At 42.2% G+C, this 25,556-nt stretch overlaps 1 protein-coding gene across 5 annotated transcripts in view; it reads right to left on the bottom strand.

The window, feature by feature from the left end:
* dot1l (DOT1-like histone H3K79 methyltransferase) overlaps nt 1-25,556 on the bottom strand; it is a 33,156-nt gene that overhangs the window by 4,954 nt on the left and 2,646 nt on the right. For 2 of the 5 annotated variants that reach the window (XM_079808572.1, XM_079808570.1), the window contains exons 2-27: nt 16,325-16,368; nt 16,133-16,207; nt 13,944-14,007; nt 13,637-13,865; nt 13,379-13,473; nt 13,208-13,270; nt 12,432-12,487; nt 12,159-12,238; nt 11,775-11,843; nt 10,014-10,120; nt 9,749-9,790; nt 9,572-9,664; nt 7,412-7,646; nt 7,197-7,310; nt 6,975-7,066; nt 6,700-6,801; nt 6,455-6,592; nt 6,204-6,329; nt 5,179-5,630; nt 4,997-5,105; nt 4,770-4,916; nt 4,602-4,674; nt 3,906-4,471; nt 3,609-3,817; nt 3,465-3,529; nt 2,768-3,382 (exon numbers count right to left, since the gene is read on the bottom strand). In XM_079808572.1, the coding sequence (XP_079664698.1) occupies nt 2,768-3,382; nt 3,465-3,529; nt 3,609-3,817; nt 3,906-4,471; nt 4,602-4,674; nt 4,770-4,916; nt 4,997-5,105; nt 5,179-5,630; nt 6,204-6,329; nt 6,455-6,592; nt 6,700-6,801; nt 6,975-7,066; nt 7,197-7,310; nt 7,412-7,646; nt 9,572-9,664; nt 9,749-9,790; nt 10,014-10,120; nt 11,775-11,843; nt 12,159-12,238; nt 12,432-12,487; nt 13,208-13,270; nt 13,379-13,473; nt 13,637-13,865; nt 13,944-14,007; nt 16,133-16,207; nt 16,325-16,368 (4,060 nt within the window). The remainder of the gene's footprint in view (nt 1-2,767; nt 3,383-3,464; nt 3,530-3,608; nt 3,818-3,905; nt 4,472-4,601; nt 4,675-4,769; nt 4,917-4,996; nt 5,106-5,178; nt 5,631-6,203; nt 6,330-6,454; nt 6,593-6,699; nt 6,802-6,974; nt 7,067-7,196; nt 7,311-7,411; nt 7,647-9,571; nt 9,665-9,748; nt 9,791-10,013; nt 10,121-11,774; nt 11,844-12,158; nt 12,239-12,431; nt 12,488-13,207; nt 13,271-13,378; nt 13,474-13,636; nt 13,866-13,943; nt 14,008-16,132; nt 16,208-16,324; nt 16,369-25,556) is intronic. The other 3 variants (XM_079808573.1, XM_079808574.1, XM_079808571.1) reach the window with 3 other exon arrangements.

Below are 25,556 nucleotides of genomic sequence, written 5' to 3'. Positions count from 1 at the left end.
TATCTGGCGTTTTCGGAGTTGTGAGCTCCAGTGGATCAGCGGCACTCCGCGCTCGTTAACCCCGGCGAGAGCAGCCTGTCCTCGGCTAGTCTTTCAGACATTTGCGGCTGGCTCTGATGTCTCTGTGGTGTCTCGAGCTATAATTCGTCTTGTGTATATGTAACGGCCGATCTTTGGTCTCATGGATCTATAATTTGTACCCTGGCAAATCGTTTAGGCTGAGGGCAAAGTGAAGTTTCATTACTTTTTTATTTTTAGGCTATAACTTTACATTACAGTTGTAGCCGACTAGCACTGACTTTGAATGTTTGACTGAATTGTTTGCTTTATTTCATGTATAGCTTATTATACCGTTTACTTATACTTTTGTATTATTGATCAAACATAAACTTGCATTTATCAAAAAGAGACTGGGTTGTGTTTCATGTCATTTAATGTTATCACCGTGATAATCATATAGTCTGAACCAGACATTAATATACAGATTTTCTCCTCATTGTTGTCACTACTAGAGCAAGCTCCTGATTAGTTAACGCGACACGAATATCCGCCAAAGTTCAGATTTTTCAACTTCAAAACGCATTCAAAACGCTCAATTTGCGCGAATCGCGCCGCAGAATGCCTATTCTCGTCTCTGCATTGACTTAACATGTAAATCACTTGTGCGAATCGCGTCATTCGGGTCCGATTGTGAACGCACCATAAGACAAACTTAACATCCAAATCAGCCTGTTGCTAAACTGCGGGATGTGATTGATATTAAACGGTGTTATTAAAAGCACATTAAGCCGTGAAAGTCGCTGTTCCCTAGGCCGAGATGGAGTGGAATGTGCATAAGCAAAGTAGACTGGGCTTCAGATACGTGCCTAAACGGTCAAATACACACAAATATGTTGAAATGACATTTTTGGTAAGTATCCTCCTAAACGCAGTCGGTTATGTCTTAAGTGAATGTAAACACTGAGAAAGAGGGTGTGTGTAATAGTATTTTGGATCTGTGCGTTGGCTCTTAAAGTGACAGCAGCATCACTCACTGCTCTTGAATGAATAACTTTTGTAGTTTTAAATTAGGATTAGTCTATATTTCATGTATACAACAGTGTTATCTTACATTTGATTACTTTATTCAATTTCTGCTGTAAGCTATTACTTATCTGAGCATCTTCCTGAAAAACCTAATTTAATTTATATTTTTGTTCTGTTGCATTTTGTTGGTTTTGTTTGTTCTTATTGTATTGCTGACTGTTTACTTGTCTTGGTCTGTTTTGAGGACTTTTACTTTGCATTCATTAACCTAGTATTCGTTTTTGCTGAAGTATCAATAAGTGTGAAATTTCACTGACATTTAAAATGACTCATATCATGAAATAAGACTTAGATCATATAACCCACCAATAACCGTGTTAAATAATTTTATTTCGATATTGACCAAAATAATCGTGATTACGATTTTTGTTGAGATCGAACAGCCCCAATAGCTCTGTATAGTTTCATTTACACACATATTTATAATTATATAAATAAACAAGTATAAATAAATATACACACACACTTTTTAGGGTACATAAATCTCCATTCACAGTTCACTGATCATGTGACTAATTTCAACTTCATGGACAGTGAGGTGCAGGTACAGAGTGAAATGCCTCAAAACCCAAAATCCACAACTGCAATTAAAACCAACACCCAGAGAAAATGTGAAGGCTGAACTACAGCCATAAGAATTCCTGGAGTTTCGCCAATCTCAAACTACAAAGAGCTTGAGAGCTCTGAATATTTCCACAGGCCTCTAAATCACCAGTTTACACCATCAAGGCCGGTGAAAATTATTTAGAAGGCTTTAGCTTTGCAAGGTTTGTTGGGTGAAGCACACAAAGCTTGCCAAGAACATGTTTCACAGGTCAAATCAAAAGAAAAAAAAACCCTAAGATTTCAGTTTATTTTTTTAAATTATAAACTACTGTTTAAAAGTTGGTGGTCTATCAGATTTTTTAATGCTTTTGAAAAAAAGTCACTTATGCTCACCAAGATTGCATTTTCTCAAAACAATAAAAACAGTAATTTGAAAAATTACTACAACTTTTATAACATAACTTTTCTGTTTATGCCGTTATTCCTGTGATGTCAAAGCATCATTACTCCAGTCTTCAGTGTCACATGATCCTTCAGAAATCATTCTAATATTCTGATTTGCTGCTCAAGAAACATTTATGATTATCAATGTTGAAAACTGTTGTGCTGCTTAATATTTTTGTGATACGTACGTGTAAAGCGAAATAACTATTACAGTGATGTAAATAAAAAAAATATAAATCAATTTCACAATGCAGTCTTGGATAAATGAATAAAATGGATTAATAAATAAGGACAAAACTTCAATTGCTTGAATTAATGCTGATGTGAAATGAAAATAGCACTGCACTCAGATAAGATAATATACATTACCGTTACAGATTCATTAAGTATAATGTTAAATAGAAACTAATTTCCCCCTGCTGCATTATGGTAATTATGTTTTTTTTTTCTTCTTTTGAATGTGGTGAAACATATCCTTGACATCACCCTATTACAACCTGTTTTCATTTCCTCTAGGTGTGTAGCTTTAGCCTTTGCACAGTCAGCACAGCAAGCAGCATGGGAGAGCCAGGCAAGGTGGCAGCGCTGGGCTTTAACTTACCTTTTCTCTACACCCGTGGGACTTTTCTGACCATAAACTCACCCAATTTCAACAAAAAACAGAAAGAGAGACAGATGTCATCCCACTCACCTCCTGCAGCGCCCCCTGCCAGCCCCGCGCTGGAGAAACTGCCGAGCGCCGAATGTCCGTTGACCAACCGGGGGGCTCCACTGGTAGCTGGCCCGGGCGCCTGAGCTCCAAATAAAGACTGCAGAACTGAAGCACCGCCCAGGGGGAAGTACGGTCCCACTGAGGAGGCAGAGGAAACTGTGGTGGCCCCGCCCACTTTCCCACTCAGGATGCCTCCACTGGCCGCGGCGGATATAAAGAGGTTCTGGCTGGCCAATCCAGTAACGGATTTCAGGTCCCACTCCCGCGATTTCTGTTTTTGCAGCGGCCGCTCCGACGTGTTGACGACCGAACGACCACCACCATCCTGACTGAGGAAGAGGTTTGCGTTCCCGTAAGACTCACGCTCACGTTCACGTTCCCGTTCCCCTCTCCTCTGTGGTTTCTGGTCTGAGTCAGAGTCCGTGCTCCCTCGGGATGCCCCCACGCCGAACGGCGAACCACCTTGGCGGAGGTCCGAAGAAGTTGGCTTGGGGTCAGAGATTGGGGAGAAGGTGGATTTCCACTTGCTGGCTCCGGAGGAAGAGGATACCTCGCTGCTCACGCTGCTGGCACCTGATTTACGTCCCTGCGAGCCTGTAAAATACCATGTTACATGAAAAATAGACAGTGGAGTCAGAACTTGACATTTTCAGAAGCCAAAACACATGGCACTTACCCCTTTCCATATCTCTGATGGGTCCGTCTCGGTCTAAGGAAATTGTGGCAATTTTCCGTTCAATTCTGAAAGAAAACAATCAAGTTACTAAATTAAACTATTCCACAAAGTTTACAGACCAATTTGAAAGGAAAGAGATATTACCGGCTTGAACCAGAGGTGTCCGGGGCGTAATTGGTGTCCTCTTCGTCCGAGCTAGGGGCGGAGGAATAGCGACCTGTGTTGTTGAGCTCCAGGGGACGCTCTCTTTTGAGCACGGGAGGCTGATCTAGATCTGGCCCACAGGGGCTTCGGCCTGACTGCTCCGGGGAAGAGATGGCCGAGATCTCCAAAGGCTGGTTTATGTTGCTCACCTGGTAAATGAACAAACATTTTGGGTCTGATTTGTGGCCAATCGTAAGTTTGAGCAATACTAACAGCTGTCATTTTGTGTTCGCTCACCATTGAATTGATATTAAGCGGCGATCCAGAGGAATGGCTTGGGCAGCCCAGCCCTGGAAACGCCCTTCTTTTGGGGGATCCGCTAGTGGGCACGGCCCCGGAGGAGCTGCGCTTCCGCCGGCCACGCTTCCGTCCCTCTTGGCTGTGGGAACTCGGAGAGTGATGATGGTGGTGGTGGTTGTGGTGGTGATGGTGCTTACTGTGATGATGGTGACCCTGCTTAACCGACCCATGGTGCAGCCTCGAGCCTCCAGTGGAGGACGAAGACGAGGAGGAAGAAGAGGATGAAGAGAAAAAGATGCGGCGACGAGCCTCGCTGTCCAAGGGCTCTGTGTCGGATTGGGGGCCCTGGCGGTCATGGCCATCCTCGGGGGGAAGCCTCGGTGGGCCGTCGGCGTACTGCAGCACACCTCCGGTGCCCAGTGGAGGACTGAAGCCAGAGCCGCGGGGCTGAAGCCCCATGACAGGAGTGCTGTGAGGGGGAGGGGATGCGGCGTCACAGTCTTGGTCCTCGGTCAACATGGCGGAGTGACAGCCGTTCACCAATCCTGAACTGGAGGAGTACCCTAAGAGGAAACAGATTTTGATTTAGAAGATAACTCATGTAATTCTCCTACATGGATAAATTATATTAGAATCGACTATTTCTGAACTTCTGGTTTATGGGGTCTCAAAAAGCAGGCAGCGGGACTCTACCTGAGGTTGGCGTGAGAGGTGCCTTGCCATTGCTCTGTCCAGATGGATTTGAAACTGGACTAGGAGTGCTCCTCTGCCAAAAGAAAACAGCTTGAATTAATGCTGAAATGTGGGCAAGAAACACCCACACGATTGTGCATCATCACTGCCGCCCACATAGATTCGTACCAGTCTTTCTGCACGGTTTGGCAGCACCACACTGGCCAGCGGGATGCTGACAGGAAGTTTACTGGGATGCACAGTGCTGAGGGGGATGCTTATTGGTAGACTGGTTATTGTGTCGCCGGGAGCAGCCGGGCTCTTTTCCTTATCGGCCTGCAATTGTAAAAGAGACGCTCAACATTTGCTGCATTTCCAAAAAGGGGTTTGCATAAACACAAATACACATTATTTACCCTATCTGTGCTCTTGAGTGAGGTGGTCGTTTGAATATCAGATGAACTGGGTGAAGAGCAAGCCTGTTTTAATCCCAGAGTTGGAGATGAAACCGCACCAATGTCACCCCTGAAAACACCCGTGAGTGATCAGTGACTAATCGCCAAGTACTAAGTCAACTAAACGTGATATTTTTACTCACCGGTGGATGTTGCCAAGGGCTCTAAATTGATTGGCAGCTGAATCTTGATTGAGGTGCCTACGGAGGGCGATCTTGGCTGGAGAAAAGCGAGTGTAGTCAGGCAGGGGTTGTCCTAGCTGCCTGGTTCTCGAGTCTGGGGTGGGCGGCACAATTTCATGGTCAGGAGAAATTGGCAGGTAGCGGGTGAGGAGTTCATTTTTGCCCATTCCACTTCCACCGCCTCTCTCATAACCTGGCGAGGATGTGCCATTGATGGATAGCTCGGGACTGAGGCCGTTGAGTCCCATAGAGGCTTGTGGGGTATGTCTGGGGGTGTCGGAATCCAGTGTGGGCCGGGTGTCTGGGCCAGGGAGGGCCTTTCGGTAGGGGGACACCTCACACGGGCTGTAGGATGACTTGAGCTGCAGGAGCTCTTGCTGCCTCTGGCTCTTCTCCAGTTCAACAATGCTGATCTGCAAAGAAACACCAGGGGGAGTCGTTGATATAAAAACAGACCGAGCAGATCTGTACTGCTCAATGTAAAAATATCCCTGTAGAAGACTGAATTAGCTACTAGAAGGATATTTATACACGCACACATAAAAAGAAAATCGTAATTGACCCAAAAACATTTACAGATTGTGATTTTTTTTTTACACTATTTTTTATTGATTTCTGTTGTGTCCTTCACATTCAATTCTGAGCAACTTTCAAATGTGCTTTGTCGAAAATCTGTCTGATTTAAGTCTCCTTAGTCCAGAGAGGGAAAATGGGATTGTGGCATGTTGCAGGCCCGATTCAAACATGTGCCACCACCATGTGCATCAAGGACCAACATGCCCAAGCTCTGACACATGTATCAGCAGGGTTTAGCTGCCTTTATTAGACAGAAATAGTGGAGAAACAGGAAATTATTCGAGGCCAAAATGGGATTCAGGCAGTTTTCAGGCAGCTTGTGCCACTTGCACAAGCACAAAGAGTGCCACAACTCAATGCAATGGCCTGTTTGCTCTGAGCTGACTGAATAAAGCGTGCATGTGAGGTACCTGGAGCTCCAGACAGTGGCGCTGTTTCTCTGAGATCTGTCTTCGTAATGCGGCTTTCTCTTTCAACAGAGTCTCCAAACACAGAGACCCCCAGTCTAGCTTGAGCTCCTCACAGCGAGCCTTCAGCTGACAAACATATGCGCAATTGACGTTTAGTTCCACTTCTGCCAAACAAACCTTTCATTTCTGAATCATAAGCATCCTTCTGCTCTGATGAGGCAGTGCGTGATGGTTCATTTCAGATCACTCACCAGCACCAGGCTCTGATCGCGGAGCTCTGCCATGTCCCTCTCCAGCTGTTTGGTCTGTTCCCTCAGCTGCATGTTGTGGGCTGTGATCTCCTTCTGAGCTTGCACCAGGTCCTCCACGGTCACCGCCTTCACACCCAGCTGTGAGAGAGGCGGCAGGGTTTAAATTCAGCTCTGACACTTACACGTCACTGACCTAGAAGTGCTGTCTAGGTAGCCAGATCACTAGGTTGAGAAACAAGTCTTACCTCCTCCAGTTTAGACTGGAAAAGGTCTCTGATCCTCTCCTTATGAGTATGACAAGAATTGAGCAGCTGTTGGGCTTGACCGGATAGTTCTGTGTGTCTCAGCTGTGACATAAGAACAAGAGGAGGAAGAAAAATTATGACAAAAACCAAAAGTCCATTTATTTTCTGAGCTCACAAATTCTCTGTCATTTTTACAATGATAATACGATACGATAATAATAGCAAGTTATTATTAATAATGCATCAATGTCATGTACACTTAAAGACAGATTTACCTTCTCCTGCTCAAGAGCTTGCTGCAGGTTGGTGCGGTACTGTGGTGTCTTCATGTAGGCCATGAACTGCAGGTACTGAACTTTCACGTTATCTAGAGCATGAGCGAGAGAGTTTACGTTAACTGGGCGACTGACTGTATAACCAGAGCGGGAATGCATGCGTCCTGAAATGGAACTCCTCGTGTTAAATATGGAAGGAGAAGTGATGCCGAGTGAAATTACCAAGAAGAGCCTGCAGGCCTGGTGGAGTGGGGCCCATGAGAAGCTGACTGGATGTATAATGCTGCACTTTGGGAGGTAGCTGATAGAATGGACTCTGAGGTGACCTGTATGCATCTGTGGTTTGACCGAAAGCACAAAAGTCAGTGTCAAAGGTAATAACTAAATCAAAGTTGAATTGCCTTCAAAAGCATGATGATTTCAGATCAGTGTCTCACCCTGAGGGGGGGCCGCTGATAGGGTCTTGGCGTGTAGCAGATCAAGGGCGCTCTGGCTCTTCTTGTTCTTGCGCTCGGCTGCAGTGGTAGTGGCAGCCTTCTTAGGCCGCCCGCGCTTCCTGTTGCCGAGCTTGCGGCCCCTGGAGAGCAGTTTGGCCCGGCGGGGTTTGGGCGTCGGTTTCACGGGCACAAGCAAGTTCGAGCGCTCCTCCTCACCACCTGATTCATGCTGTGTCTGAGAATTTAATAAAAATAAATACATTTATAGATGAATATATATGAAATAAATGAATAGCATATATAGCCGCGTTTCCACCGCAGGAACTAGGAACTTTGGAGTGATACTCTGTGTGTTTCGACCGCAGGAACCAGTGTCTAAATGAAGTTCTGGGTAAATATTTCCCGCTCCAAACGGCCCTGCTCCCAGGGTAGTACTTTTTCAAAGTTCGGGAACTTTCGGGGGTGGGACTTGGGCGCTGAATATGCTGATTGTTTGAAATCACGCAGCATTTTATTTCAACCAGCATTTTTAAAAGTCTTTTGCGAGGTTCGTTTCACGTGCGTTCAGTAAATATCAATCTCGCTCTTTCTGTCTGATGGCGCGCGTTTGTCTCAGCCATCTCACGGTCAATGTCCGCAATAGCTGATAATAACATACGTTGTCTTATTTTAAATCTAGCTTTACGAGCTTTCAGAATACGCTTTAGTATCAGTGCTAGTCTCTTTTCCGCCGTTTTGTTAATGACCTCTTTATTAAAGGTCCCATGGCATGGCATTTTTCTATTATTTTATAATGTTTCCTGAGGTGTACTTATATTGTTAGTATGATTTTTACATCATAAAATGTCATAATTTAGAAATAAAAGTAACTACTGAGTTATGAGAGCGCTGTCAGCGCGAGTTTATTGTGTTTGTATCTGAGAGTTCTGAATAAACACGAGTCCCAGTCACACCGAGTCCGTCTTCATCATTATTACCAACTTTGTAACATGCAAAGTAACGTTACCATTACAGCTGTCGAGATGAACGAGTTACGAGTAAGTGTTGATAATAGCATTATTTTTAGATATGTTCCTATCATATGAAAAGCGTCAGTGACACGCATTAAGTACACAGCGCAAACAAAGACACAACAGCAGTAATCGAATGTAATCGAGTTTACTGTGGGGCTAGGCTGCCTAGCCCGGATATGCTCACGCTTACCCCCCTTCTGCTTAATCTTGCGCCGCGTTTGGTGCCTCCGCTGTGGGCCAGATGCAGTACTGGGGGTCGGGGATGTTGAAGGCCGACCGGCCAGTGCAGCCCGAGCTTCGGCGTGCGTGAGGTTTATCTCTAAAGAGATATGAGTCTGCTGATGTTGAGCAGAAACGACTGTATGCACATTTTAGAACAGATAGACGCGACGAGAACGTACAAAAACACTGACTCACAAGATAGAAAACACGAAAACACCGTTCTGTCTGGAGAGAGAGAAGTTGCAGCGTGTGCACGAATAATAAATAATTAGCTACACATCAGAAATCACTGATCACAGATCAGAAGGAACTGAAAAAAGACTTCTGTTTTCATTTGTACATCCAAACACTGAGAAACTGCCAGAGTTCACTCGTTCACAAGCAATGATCTCTCGAGCGCTTGCATGGGCGTGACAGATTCTCTGGGCGGAGGAAAGGGAGGTAACCGTTCCTGTGTGGACATCAAACCAGGAGACTTCAGGATTGGCTAGTCTGGCCTGTCATTTTTTCAAAGGCAGAGAAAGACAGCCAGAACTCGGGTTTACACCGATCAACATTTCTATCCACTTGGGGACAATATTCAGGCTAGGGGAACTCCTATTAATGTTGAAAAACCTCATAAAATGAAAATTTCATGCCATGGGACCTTTAAACCAATACATAACTACCAAAAGCAGCGCTGCTTGCATCTCCTTGTTATTGTTGCAGACAGAATCGCGCAAAAATGATTATTGTCCGTCACTGACTGGGAGGAGCAGCCGCGCGCAGTCCTAAATCACCGGACTAATTTGCCTAATCTTCCCGGTACTTTAGACCGCAGTGGAAACGCAGACAGTAGCAGATCTGGGGGGAAAAAAGTTCCTGGTACAAATTGTTCCGGGTAATTTCGGTGGAAACACGGCTTATGTGATTCCTGTAGGTCTACCTTGTGCTCCTTGGGCTTGGTCGGGGTGGTGGTGTTGCTCTTATTCTCTTTACTGTCCTTCTGCGGCCGCCTTCTGACTGCCTCCTGCTCCTCCTGGAACCAAAAACACAGCATGTTATGTGGGAAGAGATTTAGCTGGATATTTTGTCCAAAAACCCATTAACATGACAATCTTACCCTGAGTTTAGGATTTTTGAGACTAGAAAAATAGTTTTCAAGCTGCAAAAAAAAAAGAAAGAAAGAAAAGTAATGGTTAGATATCAGTAAACATACATACATACACACACACAGACATGTGAAATTGAAAGCTCAAAGAAGTTTTTGGGTGCTTTGTGTTCTTATTATTTGTCTAAAGGCAAATATAGGCAAATGCAAATAAGACTCCCATTGTACACCAGGAGGAACAACAAAGCCCATGTGACATGAATGAAAGGGAACTTACTATGGTGCGGTCTATTGTATGCAGATAGTACGACACTGGCTTCCCTGTCCACGACACCGATCCCCTCAGAGGGGACAGTTCAACAACTCTCATTATTGTGCCAATATCTACACAAACAAAAAATTGATTGTTTCAAAAGCAGTTTTTCAATGGGAATCCCCTGTGTTCAGGAATTTCATTCTAGGGCCAAAGACTTCCCCACGCAAAATCTGATGCAGTTTTCAGATTCATGGTCGTATTTTTATTGGACTTTGAAGTACAGCTGGGCGATAAAATGACAATTATCATGACAAAACGATAACAAGAGTTCAATATAATGTTTAGCCGCCAAAAGCGGAAGGAAACCCCGCTACTCATTTGAACCGCATGCCACACAGACCATTTATCCACTCGGCTCAAAGATCAAACGGCAGCGAAGCACGAGTTTACTAAAGCAGATACGTTTACTTGCTGACCGATCTTGGTCACTCGACCACTTAACGGCGCTGTGGGATCCAGTGAGAAGTGCTTGAATTCATGAAGAACACAAATGTCTCAGTGATTCAAAGTAGTTTCAAAACAGATGAAACCGCACGGATAAACAAGAGAAACACTGTGTGCAATGATACAGTCAGAAGGCTTTTCAATCTACAAAATCACCATCATTTACCATAGACTTCCTGTAGTAACACTAACTGCACCATGGTAATGTGGCAGAAATGTGAGACATTCATATAATCATTATATTATCAATGTAGATATGTATTAAATGCATTAAAGGAGTAATGGAATATAATTACAGTATTGTTTGTGAGTTAAAGGTGCAGTGTGTAGTATTTATGAGGATCTTTTGACAAATTCAATATAATATAAATAACTATGTTTTCAGTGGTGTATAAAGACCTTACATAATGAACCGTTATGTATTATACCTTAGAATGAGCCATTTCTATCTACATACACCTCGGGTCCCCTTACAGTGAAATCGCCATTTTGCCCCGCCATGTTTCTACAGTAGCCCTAAACGGACAAACTTCTCTACAGAGCGCTAGTCCCTCTCTGCTCTCTCCGACGACAACATTTTTGTCTTGTGTCGGCCACCGTAGCTTCTCTATGTGCTTTGAAAGGGAGGGGTGAGCAGTGGGTGATCGCAATTCACAACCTCACCACTAGATGCCGCTAAAATTCACACACTGCGCCTTTAAGCTATAGCATTTACAGTTAATGTATTTAAGCTACTGTTTTTCACACAAATACTATAGAAACCAGAGTTACATTTGACCATGGTAAATGTATGCTACTATGGAAGACCAATGGTTCATTTTAATAAAACTCAAACAGTCAGAATATCTAAATTACTGTTACTGATTTTTTTTTTTTTTATGAACATAAATTTACATCAGCATTCTAACTCGAACTACTGTCAAATGTGCATTTCTGAGGCACAAAACATGAAATATTAAAACTTCAGCCTGCGCTGCAAACTGTGCCAGGCAACAAAAACCTGTTTCATGACTTCAAATAATATTACCCATTAGCACATGCTGAAACTAAGAAATTAATTAATAACAAAAGATATGGATTTTGTTAAGGAAAAAATGACTGTTCTGACAATAAGGAGTAGTTTAAAACTATCACTTAAACTTGAAAGAAATAAAGATTTGACATTTGTTGTGATAATAATAATCATCATCATGTAGTAATATGTTTGGTTTCGTTTTGTTTTTACCATGGTACCATCTTTTTGTAGGGGAATCCTGTTGTACAAAGTTTTATACTTACCACTCAAGTTTCGGCTGTTTATTCTGAAGTTAAGAGGTGCAAAAGGTTTTGAGGATACAATTTTTCCACCTACAAGAGACGAGGAGAAAATCTAAGAACATTCATCGCCTTGACATCTGTAGGTCAATGCAAACCAAAAAACAAGTCTAGCTGGGGTCAAAGGTCAAGAATGACATGTTGACACAGGTGCCTTTGAGTTGCACTGACACAGAGCCCTTTCTTTTTAAAACGTAAGCTGCTAAGCGCCATTTACTTCAAGTTAGGACTGCACCAAATGTCATTATTTTTACAAATATTACAATAAAAACATACATTTTATTTCACATATTTCACTCATTATTTTGTCTTTTTTTTATTTTTTTATACAATATCGACACCACGAACCTTCCTTCATGTTGGCGAATCGTTCCTTCAGCTGGTGGTCCACCTCAGGACCAAAGGCAAAGTTATTCACAAAAATAACACTGCAAAAGAGCACATCACACTACAGACTTACACAGGACGTTATGTACAACATGCAAACGATTTTGAATTATGAAGAATTTGTGATGAAAATGTAGCATCATATCAAAAAGGCATCATGTCTGAACGATGCTCTGGTTATAAGCCGTTTATAGGCTTGTTATAAGCATCTAACCAGTCTGTATGTGATCATACCTTGTGCTGGCTATTCGTTCCTTCCATTCTTCTGACAGGAAATCCCCCCTTTCCAACTGCCACACAAGACCAAAGGACATCAAGTATGCACGGATTTCACTTTAGTCAAAATGAAGTTTTCAGAAGTAGTAACTAGAGATGCACTTTTCTTGGGCGATTCTGATTTCCAATTTTTTTTTAGTGTGACCTGCGGATACCGATTTTCTTTTAAAGAATTACAGCATATACAAACAAAAATCTACTTTTCTGAAATGCTACATTTTATTTTCATAAAAAAAAACAAGTAAAAAGACTAATAAAATAAGAACAAATAAACAATTTTCAAACAACAGGTGGATAGTCTTCATTGTAAAAATTAAACCGTTTAATGCTTAAAATTAGTTACAAAAGTTATTCAATCAATGGCAGAGAGTTATTTTCTTTAACTGAATACTCATCAAGACGGGCATTTTGCCATCATTTTGTATGTATTTGACTGTTTAAGCGCAGTAAGCCACTCATTTTGGTATTTGTGACTCAAGCTGTTTGAGAATTTAGGGCCCTTATTAAATCCATTTTATTTTTTATTTTTTTCCATTTGAATTTTTCTGGATTCCATTTGAATGATTTAATCAAAAACATGTCTAGTGAAATTAAATAAGTAAAGAATAAATGTTTTAATTTCTTTACAATAGTAGTAGTAACGTAGTAGTTACTAAAGTAGTAACATCTTTTTTAATAAACAAACCCACTAGGGATCATCTTCATTTCGCCGCATACCTAGAACACACACTTACCGTGTACTCGCCATGTTTTTTGCCATACCACTTCATCCACCTCTTAAACTCTTTGTCCATTGACTGTAATCACATTCAGATGTAAAGATGAGCACAAAACATCCATTTTGATACAAACTCAAGATGTCAGGGTGTATAAGGAATGTTTAAATGTTGACTTCCTGTGGGTACCTCTGCATAGGTTGCTGGAGTGTCTGCTTTCTCCACGCCATAGTAGTGTTTACAGTTGGTGGCTGCAGCGACCTGCAGGACTACCTGACCAACCCCTGTGATTCAAGCAAAGACAACACTATATGTCATGTATAATGAATCGATTTACTGGACTTTAAATCTTAAGCTGCTACTAAAGGCCCATTTATACTATTCACTTAAGTGAATTTAAGGTTGCGGCCCCCATAAAATAAACCCTCAATAACAGGAGTTACTGACCACTGCCCAAATCCACAAAGGTGTCGTCTTCCATCATCTCCATCTCGTCAATGATCTGGGCCACCAGGTCGAAGGAGGTCTCTCCATACACCTCGGGAGAGAATGGCTCGTAGTTGTTGAGTTTCTCCGGGTCGGTGACGGAGTGGTTGTAGACCTGCTGCAAGATGTGACGCAGCAGGCCATTGGAAGGCCGCTTGTTCAGTTTCATGGGTTGGGTGGTCCCTTTCCACTGCAACACACAAACAAGAGTTTTAGACTTTGTTCGAGGGAAAATTCATCTGTCATCAGCAAGAAAGACTTGACGTACCAGTTGGTGAATGCTGTCAATGGCTCTGTTGTACTTATCACACAGTCTCTGCATACTCTCAAAGCTGCAAGAAAATGATGTAATATGAATTATATTATTAGTCTCTAGACTTCGTTTTTTAATGACACCTAATGGACCATGAGCTTATGGACTTATGAGCAAGTCTTGACATTAACACCCACCAAATGTGGGTGGATTTCAGCAGTGGCGTGTAACGCAGTCACTCCTACTAGCCACTTTGGCGGGTTGAATTTGAAATAATACATTTTTCAATTGTAGTCTCTTAAAAAAGGCATCTGACTAGTAAACTAAGTGCAATGTAGGGTTGTCAAAAATATTTCTTTTTTTGATACATATCAGATAGATACACAATACCAGCTGCGCTTTCTCGCTCTCTCATCTCTCCGACAGCGAGTTGACACACAAACCCGCCTCCCCTCTCCCACTTGTTTCATTTGCTCCGCATGAATATTGTTGGTGTTACAGGGCTTGAAAAAAGTGTGCGCGTATAAAGTCGCCTCTCTGTACTAAATTTAGTTATTGTTCCCGGCTTATGGTGTTTAAACAGTCAAATAACACACAAAATAGTCAAAATGCCAGTCTTGGCGAGTATTCATGTAAATAGTCATAGGGATGGGTGATATCTTATCGTTTGCGATATACCGGTAAACATTCTCCCCACGATAAGAATTAGTCTTCCTGCGATAATAACGATAAAAACTAGTTGATGACGCAACCCATTCACAGCTCATGTGCAGAGCGAAAACAACTATGGCGGTAGCTGCAGAGTAGTTTATCGCTAAACAAGGAGCTACCTGTACAAACAACCTGTACACACAGATGTATTTGCACTCGCTGAGCACTTGGACTGAGTGCTTTAGAGATTTGTGCATGGTCAAGCGAACGGTAAAGCGGGCTATTTCAGTTCATCTCAGTGTATTTGACACACAATAAACACTAGTGTGAGACGCACGACTGAGCGCGCTCAGTGTTTCACACACACTCAAAGAGACAGCGAGAGTCTCATACCACACATAATTGACGTTCAACATGCAAACAATATTCTTTGCTGTTTTTCCTGTAAAATAACGCTGTTCATTTGGAATTATTCAGTCTTTATGAACAAGAAGAAACGAATGCGCAAATGGCAATCTCATTGGCTAGCGCTCACCTATTACTGTCCTTGTTTTGATTTCAGCAAATCAGTTCGAGCGAACGCTGACAACGTGATTAATATTCATGAACCCAGAAGCACATCAATCCTTAGTGTGGTTTATATTGTTAGTAGTAGTAGAATTGGTAGTATTATTTTATCAGTATTATTATTTTTTTTTTCAGAAACACTGAATGACCAACAAGCACCACCAACAGTCCTAAATTCAGTTAAAATGGCAAATAAACATTCATATTTTTTTCATTCGCACATGATTAGTTCAAATTACTAGAATTCTATCATTAAATTATTATTATTATTTATTTTTCTTCTATAATCTGAAGACATAGCTGTGATTATTACTTTTGCTGTTTGCACCATTTTTTGCCACGGTTTGCACCATGAGAATATGAATAAATACGGAATCGGTGTTTACATTTCAAACTGGTCATTGATTTGAATTATTATTGTTTGTATTTTGTTATGTTTTTCATCACAGTTGCACTATTCAAACATTACCTGCACTTTTACAGAAGAAAAGTATATCTGCAATTTTTCCATTTCTGAAATGGCTGGTGTTTGGATTTTTACTGTTTTTTGTTTTATTTCTTTTATGAAATTTGTTTATTATGGAGCATATTTATTGATGGGTATGTTTTACTTCAGGTCATTGTTTGTTTTCCTGAGGCTCTCAAGAATGCATGCAGCTCTCACTTGTAGCCAAAAACATAAGAATTGGTACTAAATTTATGTTATTGATATTATCGCAATAAATACCAGAAAATATTGATACATTTTTCGCCCATCCCTAAACAGTCAGTTATGTTTTAAGTGAACATAAACAGGTGAGAAAGCAAACGCCAAATGATGAGATACTATTAAAAATATATATGGCAGTCTTTCCTCATAGTATCAATGTCAAAATGGTGGCCAGTGAAAATGCTGAGTAGCTAGTAGCTTTGTGGGTGGTAAGCAAAAAAGTTATTGTCACGGGGCACGCCCTGCTTATGAGACCATTTTGTGACAACTTCCTCACCTCTTGGTGTCATAGTCGATAAGAACGTAATTCTCCATGGCCAGCTTAAGATCTGGGATCTCTTCACACACCCAGCTAGACAAAGAGAAAAGACAGGACAAGTTTTACTATACAAATTTTATTGTTTTATTGACAGCACAGAGCAGTCAAAGACAACTGCAAAAACAAACCAAAATACCATCACAGACTTACCGTATGGTTTCGATGATTTCATGTGCAGCATCATGATGTTTATCCTGGGGCAAATGAAAGAAATGCTGAGTTATAAGCAAGGTCCAAAATTACCGTTTACTTACTCGCTAGACTACTTATTTGGCACACGAGGTGTAGTTATCCATTTACAAGAAACAAGTTTCTACAACTACAACTGAAATTTGACCTTTCCAGTTTGAGCAGGGTCACGGATCACAACTGTAGCACATTCCTGCACACACAGCAGCCAGTGTGCCTTCAAGCAAGTAAACAAGTCCATTGTGCGCACATGCCTGGATAAGTACATTTCGTCACTATAAGCCGTCACTGATCCTGCATGTTACAGTCTATGAATGCAAAGCAAGATCTATATCTCAGGACAAAAATTGAGGGTGCAAAAGAAAATAGGCCTTATTGACAAAAAAAAGCAGAAAGCATGTTGTCGTATATACTATTAACTAATTTTTAATTTATGCTTTTATATTTCATTTAGGGCTGCAACAACAAGTCGATAAAATCGATAATGAAAACCATCGACACCGATTCTCATTATCGATTAGTCGGGTCTGCCCTCTGTGCACGGTAATCTACCACCAGTCGCAAAACATCACAACACTGAATAACGCATATCTATGGACAAAATGCATCTAGAAATAGTGGAATGGAAACAGTGAGCTGCTGCAAGAAAGGTACATGATCCACGTGCCCAAAACATGGGAATTCTATATTTTTAGCTTCAAGTGAATGCATTATCGTTTAAAGGGTTAGTTCACCCAAAAATGAAAATTCTGTCATTAATTACTCACCCTCATGTCGTTCGACACCCGTAAGACCTCCGTTCATATTCGGAACACAAATGAAGATATTTTAGTTGAAAGCTGATGGCTGAGAAAGGCTTCAGATAGGCCTCCATTGGCATTCAGTACATTTACACTCACAAGACCCATAAAAGGCACTTAAAACGTCGTTACAAAGTCCATCTCACCACAGTGGCTCTACAATAATTTTACGATGCGATGACAATAGTTTTTGTGCGCAAAAAAAAAAAATCAAATTAACACCTTTATCCAACTTGTTACTGTCTTCTGTGTGTGCCTCCACGACGCATGCGCGAGAATATGACGTAGCGCCGGGGTTCTGGAATCCATGAAATGCACACTTAAGCCCCATTTTGAGAACTACGCCGAGATCTAAAGCACGATCAATGTAGAATCCAACAGCTTAGACACGCGCGTCTTCCTCTGCTTGTAAACAAATCGCTTCTGGGTCATGTGTCCGAATGCCGGATCTGCGCCATATTCTCGCGCATGCGTCGTGGAGGCACACACGGAAGACAAGAACAAGTTGGATAAAGGTGTTATTTAGATTGTTTTTTGCGCACAAAAACTATTGTCGTCGCATCGTAAAATTATTGTAGAGTCACTGTGGTGAGATGGACTTTGTAACAACGTTTTAAGTGCCTTTTATGCGTCTTGGGAGTGTAAATGTACTGAATGCCAATGGAGGCCTATCTGAAGCCTTTCTCAGCCATCAGCTTTCAACAATAATATCTTCATTTGTGTTCCGAATATGAACGGAGGTCTTACGGGTGTCGAACGACATGAGGGTGAGTAATTAATGACAGAATTTTCATTTTTGGGTGAACTAAAGGCCCGGGTATACTTCGGCCGTCCGCGTTCGTGCACCGCCCGCATGACGTAATTTTCGTCACTCGGAGGGCTCGCGGCCGGCCGCACACCCCGTCCGCGCGCAGCCCAAATTTTGTGACCGCGCGGACAGTCCGCGTGCAACAGCGCATGCGCCAGGAGTACAGAAGAGTCCACTAGGTGGCAATAAACACAGTATTGAGCACAGTGTTCAGCCGTCGAAGAAGAGTGTGCAAAGACCGGTTTAAAAACAACACGCTTGGAAAAAAAAAGAGGGAATTTTTGATTCTTCAGTGTTTCTTCCAAACTATGTAGCAATGGTGGATGCACTACAGTTCTTCTCCGATCATGCCCAGCGAATGTCCCGTTGATGACAGGACTCAGTGCTGCCCTCCGATGTCTGGTAGAGCATAGACACTTTTTTACTGCGCATGTGTCGAACGCGATCCTCCGCGCGCATCCGTTGTGTAGTATACTTTGAAAGACGTGCGGACAGGGCTGCGCGCGTGACGCGTCCGGGCGCGGTAAGTGAAGTATACCCGGGCCTTAACCCTTTAACATACCCTGACATGCGCTTTGACAGATATATGTGCATCCTCAGCGCAAAACGTTCATTTTACAGGTTATATCCACTGATCTATATAGAGAACAGTAGTTATATCCTCATCTGTAAATGCTACTAAATCACACGAGTATTAACATTTAGCATGAAAGCACATCCTGAAAGTCTGTTAAACTTCACTGAAATATCTGCTGTTGGGAGCTACATTGAGGTTTAAAAGTCAACATATAATTCATGTATTTTATGAGAGTAGTAACTGTAAAGGGATAACAGCGTGTAATTGAATATAAATGTAAGACGTTTCTTATAGCCTGTTTACAGGAAAAATAAATGACAGTAAGAGTTACTTTGTCCATGGCGAATGTGTGTGTTGTTCCTGCAGAACATTTCTCTTAGCTGGTAACAGTGAGTTTGTGTTTTTGTTTTTCTTTGATATCATTTTAATGTAGGGATTTAAACTCCTTTTGTTTAGTACATTTTTTGCACATGATGCATAGCACAAACATACCCTTACGAAAATTAACCATGGTTTTATTATAGTAAAACCATGTTTTTGGCGTATTGATTACCAATTGTATAACCACACAAATAGCATAGTTAAAATATGGATTTGAAGCTTCATAGCATAGCTGAAATGTTTGATTGAAGGACAGCATTGGGCGGGATGTGGAATAGTCTGTTGTATAAAAAAAAAAAGGGGTTTAATCCGATAAATCGGAAAAATAACCAGCCAACTAATTGGTTATCAAAATAATAATTAGTTGCAGGCCTAATTTAATTAATTTTTTTTCTTTCTTTCAGTTTTAGTTCTTCAACTTAAACGCATTAATTTCAGTTAGTTGCATACTGTGGTCATTACGCACACTTTAAAGGGTTAGTTCACCCAAAAATGAAAATTGTCATTACTCACCCTCATGTCGTTCCAAACCCGTAAGACCTTCGTTCATCTTCGGAACACAAATGAAGATATATTTTGATGAAATCCGAGAGCTCTCTGATCCCTCTATAGACAGCAATTTAATTAACACTTTCAAGGCCCGGAAAGGTAGTAAAGACATCGTTAAAATAGTCCATGTGACTCCAGTGGTTCAACCTTAAATGTTATGAAGCGACAAGAATACTTTTTGTGCGCAAAAACAAACAAAAATAACGAATTTTCAACCATTTTGTTCAAGCCCATGCCAGTCTCTTTTACACAGTTTACGTTGTAAATACAGAGCAGCTCCCGCATCATCATCATCACACACGCATGCGTCGTGGTGCTCACGTGAACGGCATCGGCTGCCATACACTCGAAATCGCTGCACTGTTTACAACGTTAAGACTGACACAGGCTTGAACACTTCGCTTCATAAAATTTATGTTGAACCACTGTAGTCACATGGACTGTTTTAACAATGTCTTTACTACCTTTTTGGGCCTTGAAAGTGTTACTTAAATTGCTGTCTATGGAGGGGTCAGAGAGCTCTCAGATTTCATCAAAAATATCTTAAATTGTGTTACGAAGATGAACGAAGGTCTTACGGGTTTGGAACGACATGAGGGTGAGTATAGACAGAATTTTCATATTTGGGTGAACTAACCCTTTAACCGGGTCACAATGTTCAAAAAAAGTGAAGAGTATCCAAAACGGGTGGGTTGGGAATTATAATTCCTCATATGTATTCCTCATAAGTTTAAGAAACTGATGCCAAAATAGCATTCATATGGATTCATTAATTTTGTTATGTCCTTTTGTCATTTGTATTTATTTATTTTTTTCAGTTTTAGTACCATTTCAGTCAGTTGCAACATTTCTGAAGTTTTTCCATCTCATATTTATATTTTATTTCATTTCAGCTTAACCAAAGTTGGTATGTTAAACATAAACAAGGCCCATTACACACGACTGTGCTGTACTTATATACGTAGAACACCGGACTTTTAAGAGCTCCGAGGTCATAATTAATCATTTTCGAGGCTAATTAACCCAGGATTGTGTCTAACATGTGGATGTGACCCTTCCGAATTCGCTCAGTCCTGCCGCTGGAGCTCTATTGCTGCCTGACCCAGTGACCCACTTTCCGTCAACAGAGTCCTGAGAAGCCCTCTTCCTGCCTGAGCGTGCCGCTGCTGGGCTCCGCTGCCTCACTAGGCTCCTCCTCATCCAGCACGGAGCTGTTTTCCCGCTTGGCTGCAAGTATGGCGGGTCTCGTGCTCTTCCGCCCACCCCTGCAGCTCCAAGGCGGTGTGACAGCACTGGGAAATAATGCAGCCATAGTTCTGAGGCGAACAAGGGCACTTATTTAAAGCGGGATACGCCTGACTTGCGTTATTTCAACATTGCGTTAAATGCAAACGCCGAGACAGATGGCGGAGTGTGTACGTGCACAAGCAGACACTTCAGCTCATCGTGCTGCACGGGAGGAGGGGGGCCGGCGCGTGCACGGGGTGTTCCGGCGCACAGCAACACCAGCGCCGCAGCTAAAAATATCCAAAGGAAAGGAGGATGACAGAGAGCAAAAAATAAAAGCACAACAGCCCACTGTTACAAAGCAGGCTTGACTGACAAGCACAAAATTGGACCGCTCGCTCACCTCATGCACACTTGACGTGACTGACGCCAGGAAATCACGCCTCGTGAACACTCGTTTTATCGTGATTACTCACAACACAACTGTTCTTTTTGGCTGGGATGGCAAAACACCACACCTTGGTGTGGACTCAAACATTAACGTGTTTAACCGGGTCTCAACGTTCAAACTGTGAGGAGTGTCCAATTGTTATTTTCTCATACTCGTTCCAAGTTCAAGGAACTGGTGCCACGATCACATTCATATGGAAGCACTTATAGCCGATTTAAGGTTTCAGATACGGGGTGTAAATGTGTCCGTGTACGTAGGTTACAGGAGCGAAGGGAAGAAAGAAAACAGTGAAGCTCAGTGTTCGATAAAATAGCCTCTTCTTCCTCCCACCCCAGGTGAGTGGGATGCTTTTGTTCGGAGCACAATGTGAAGCCGTGAGGCAAAATGGCACGCTAGTGGACGAGGAGCCGACAACAGCCAATGTGACAGCGGGAGAGGGGGGAAAAAAAGAAAAAGATCTGTCTCTGAAAAACACGATTCGAATGGGCATTTCGGCCTTTGTAAAACCTCGAATAAGAGCAAGAAATATTTCTTGAAAACATATCACGAGAATATCCCCTTCTCTATGTCTGAGGTGTTTAAAGAGTTTATTCACCCAAGAAGTGAGCTTTTTGCCATCATTTACTCTCACGCATGATGTTTCAAACCCGTATATGACCGTTTGTTCAGAGGAACACAAAAGGAGAAGTTTCGTAGAATGTGCATGCTGCTCTTTTCCATACAATGAACACGAATGGAGACAAGCTCTTGATTCAGTTTGAAACATATAACACACAAAATAAATTCTCTCTCTTTGAAGGCTGCAAATTATACAAGGAATATTCCAATTGATAACTCGTCTTTCTTAACTGTTTATTAATAGAACCTTGCCTTTGTTTTCAATACATTAAGGCTCATAAGAGTCATTTGTTTCACAAATCAGGCTACACTGGTCAAGTTGTGTAGTTTTGATTCACTTAAAAGAATCGGCTCATAAGAGCCATCACTGCTGAAAAGCAAAACAAAACATGATTAGGAATGGTTCCAGTTGTGTTTCCACTTGAGCCTGGTACGCCATGGAATGAATACAAACCGTTCTCGGCCCGGTTGTCTAACTGTGCTGGTAGAATCCGTGAAGTGACGTCGCCACTCAGGATTGGTCACTTGTCTGTTGCCTGGCTACCAGTTTCTCTGTAGCTGGCTAAGCTCTATTTGAGCAAGGTAAACAAACTAAAAAGAAATATCTTATTATCCTCCATAACGCGTCATTATTTACATCTCATATCATCAGTAAACCGTTGTGTTACCAAGGCAACAACTGACGCTTTTGTATTACATTCCAAAGAGCGGCCATTATCAGCCCCACAGTGGAAAATAAAACCAGAACCGTACCAGCTAGCCTGGGTCGGCATGGAGTAGAATGGTTACACAATGAGAACCGTTCGGCCCGGTGGCGGAAAAGCGGCTATGGTGTTTGGCCGTACACTGATTACATGGCTTGCCCACCGTTTCGCTTTTTTTATAGACCTATTGAGATCAGTTGGACAACGGACGCTACAATTATAAACTGAAAACGTCTGATCTGCTTCACACAGCATGAGTCCGATTTCACTTATCACGTGATGAGAGTATGGAGAGATGACTGACAAGACGATGAAATATTTGGCGCGCAACAGATCCTGAGCCTCATTGATAAATATATTATCTTGTGAAATATGTGGTCAGTACCGCCGCTCCCTATAAACAGAGAACGAGATTAAAACACCAGGTATGCGTCTCTAATATCTACTTTTGATCTGATCGAACAAAACACATTTTAATACCGCTTTTCACTTTCAAAAGCGGTATTAAAATGTGTTTTGTTCGATCAGATCAAAAGTATATGAGAGAGACGCATACCTGGTGTTTTAATCAAGCGGCAACCTCCCGCAGTTTCTCTGGAAGCCAATACGGAAGTGACTTCGACTGCACTTTGAGTGACAGGTTGATTGCCATTTATCTGCTCTGTCACCTCAGCTCCACTCACGTCCCGCCTCTTTGCCCATTTTCTATTATCCGGGAGTGACTCGCGATGACGCGCTGCCAAGATGGCGACGGACAGCTCGACCCTACTTTACACTTCAAAAATGCTCTTCAGAATCCTATGGGTGACGTCACAGACACTACGTCCATATTTTTTTACAGTCTATGGTTTTAATCCATCTCTTTTGTCCACTTTCAGCCACTTCTGTCCTGATTTCTTCGAGGGGAGGGTCTATGGGCAGGTAAATGTAAGGGCTTTTTCACATCTTTCATTCTAATGGACGAAATAATCTCACGCAATTAACATATGAATGCGCAGGGTGACGACGGAAAACATACTGAGAGCAGCATCTTTCGTTTCTGCTCTGGCAGCCGCAAGACCATGCCGAACGCGGTGAGTGTTAGAAATTGTTAGACATTGTGATTGGTACGTTTTTCGTCTTCAAACCAAACTTGGGTCTTCATAGCCTGACGTTGTCATACTCAATTCTAGTCAGAATATTAGTCTGATACTGCTCCGTTGGGCTGTGATTATGGGGCGTGTTTCAATCGAACCAGGAAAGACCTCAATTGGACCTACAACCAATCAGAGCAACGGAGCGACGCATAACATGTTGTCAAATATCAACAGAACTCAACTGTACACAGTGTTGCCAAGTCCCCGGTTTTCCGCGGGATGTTTTTCCATGTCCGCGGGTTGAAGCGACCCCAATTATGTGATATTTAGACCCAGGAACCCAGGCAGCCCTGCCAAAAATAACATATTTTACCCCCCAAACGCCATTTTTTTCTCCGCGGAAAGCTATTGGGCTTGTTTTGGGCTAGTTTTGAGTAAAATTGGGCGGGTTTTGTTGTGAAAACTTGGCAACCCTGTGCACACACGCTGGAAGGAGTGAGTGTAAACAATGTTTGCCTGTGTTGTAAAAAAGAATTTAAGGATACACGGAGTACTTACCAACACAATCATCATTTCTGAGAGAAATAGTAAAGGTGAATGCATATACGAACAAGTTCTCAATTTAGGATTAGAACAAATTCAACCCAAGCGCTCGTGGATGGTTACGTTACTGTTTATCATCTGTCCATCATCATCTAAAGCCCGCCCTGACAATTTGATAGGTCCGAACAGCTTCTGTTCGGTCATAGTTGCTCCACAGCGGTTCAAGTCCAGACCGAACTTCGCCAACTAAAATGTTGTGGGCGGGGCTAAGTTTGGCTGGCATCCAGGCTAGGGTCTGGCTAGCGCACTTCCCATGTTTACACATTAGGTCAGTAGGCGGATAGTAGATGGTCTTTTGTGGCTGTTCAAACACGTGTGTCTACACTACGAAGCTACCTTTTTGACTACCTCTGCAAGTGGTCGAAAGTGGACAAGCTCAAAATGTTTTAGACCTCGTTTACACTGGTATTTAATGTTATCCTATCCACTTGTGATCCAATCAACTAAAGTGCATCTTAATACCAGGGCCTTATATACAATACCGCCCCCTTCCTCACCGTGACATCCCTAACAGGAAGCACTTCTCTTGGAGCTTTACCACATGCCTCTGCATTCACTTTCACTGTGAAGCAGCGAACATTCTGCCAAACATCTCGTTTTGTGCTCCTCACAAGAAAGCAAGCAATACGAGTCTGGAACGACAAGGGTGAATAAGTCATGACGACATACATTTTTGGGTGAACTTTTCCTTTAGGGGAAATCTAAATCAACAGTGCATGTGGATAACCATCACCCAGACTCCCTAATTAACAGAATCCACCCCTCCCTAAACAAAAACTTTCAGCTTGCCAATCACGGGCGCTCTGTAATTCTGTTTGCCCAACAGCAGGGCAGAAATATGGCTCTCAGTAGGTTGGGCACACGTATCCCTTATCAGCCAAAGTCAAAGACGAAAGACATCTGAGGCCAAGCGAGACAGGAAAACATCCGAGGTCACAACTCTACTAGAAAGGGCAAATTGAATGACAAATGAAAGAGACTGAAGTTTTCAGTGATGCATCAGCTCTGAAAAATAACCTGCACTTCTGAGAAACCCACATTCTCGGTTTTGAATTAAAAAAAAAGCATGAATCGTAATATATCAACTGGCGGGAGGGACAAATGAGACAGCTGTTTCTGTGGAAACCACAGCCTTTTGATCTGCCCCCAATTTCCGTCTATGACGAAATAGCGTTGATGGCGTGAGAAAAGCGAAAATACATTTTCGGGTGACAAAGACTTTCCATACACTTTCATATTCCAATAAATACACTTCTCTTGCTTTTTCATTAGTTATACCGAATTTGTAGACGTTCCCAGCTCTTAGACCCTAAATTTTACTCTCTTCTATAACAGGGTAAATAGGCGTGTTTTATGAGGGGGTCTCGCCCACAGTCAACCGGTTCGGCAGCACTGGAGT

The sequence above is a fragment of the Gobio gobio genome, assembly GCF_949357685.1.
Source record: "Gobio gobio genome assembly, chromosome: 24".
NCBI lineage: Eukaryota > Metazoa > Chordata > Actinopteri > Cypriniformes > Gobionidae > Gobio > Gobio gobio.
This window is presented reverse-complemented; position numbering and strand designations above follow the sequence as displayed.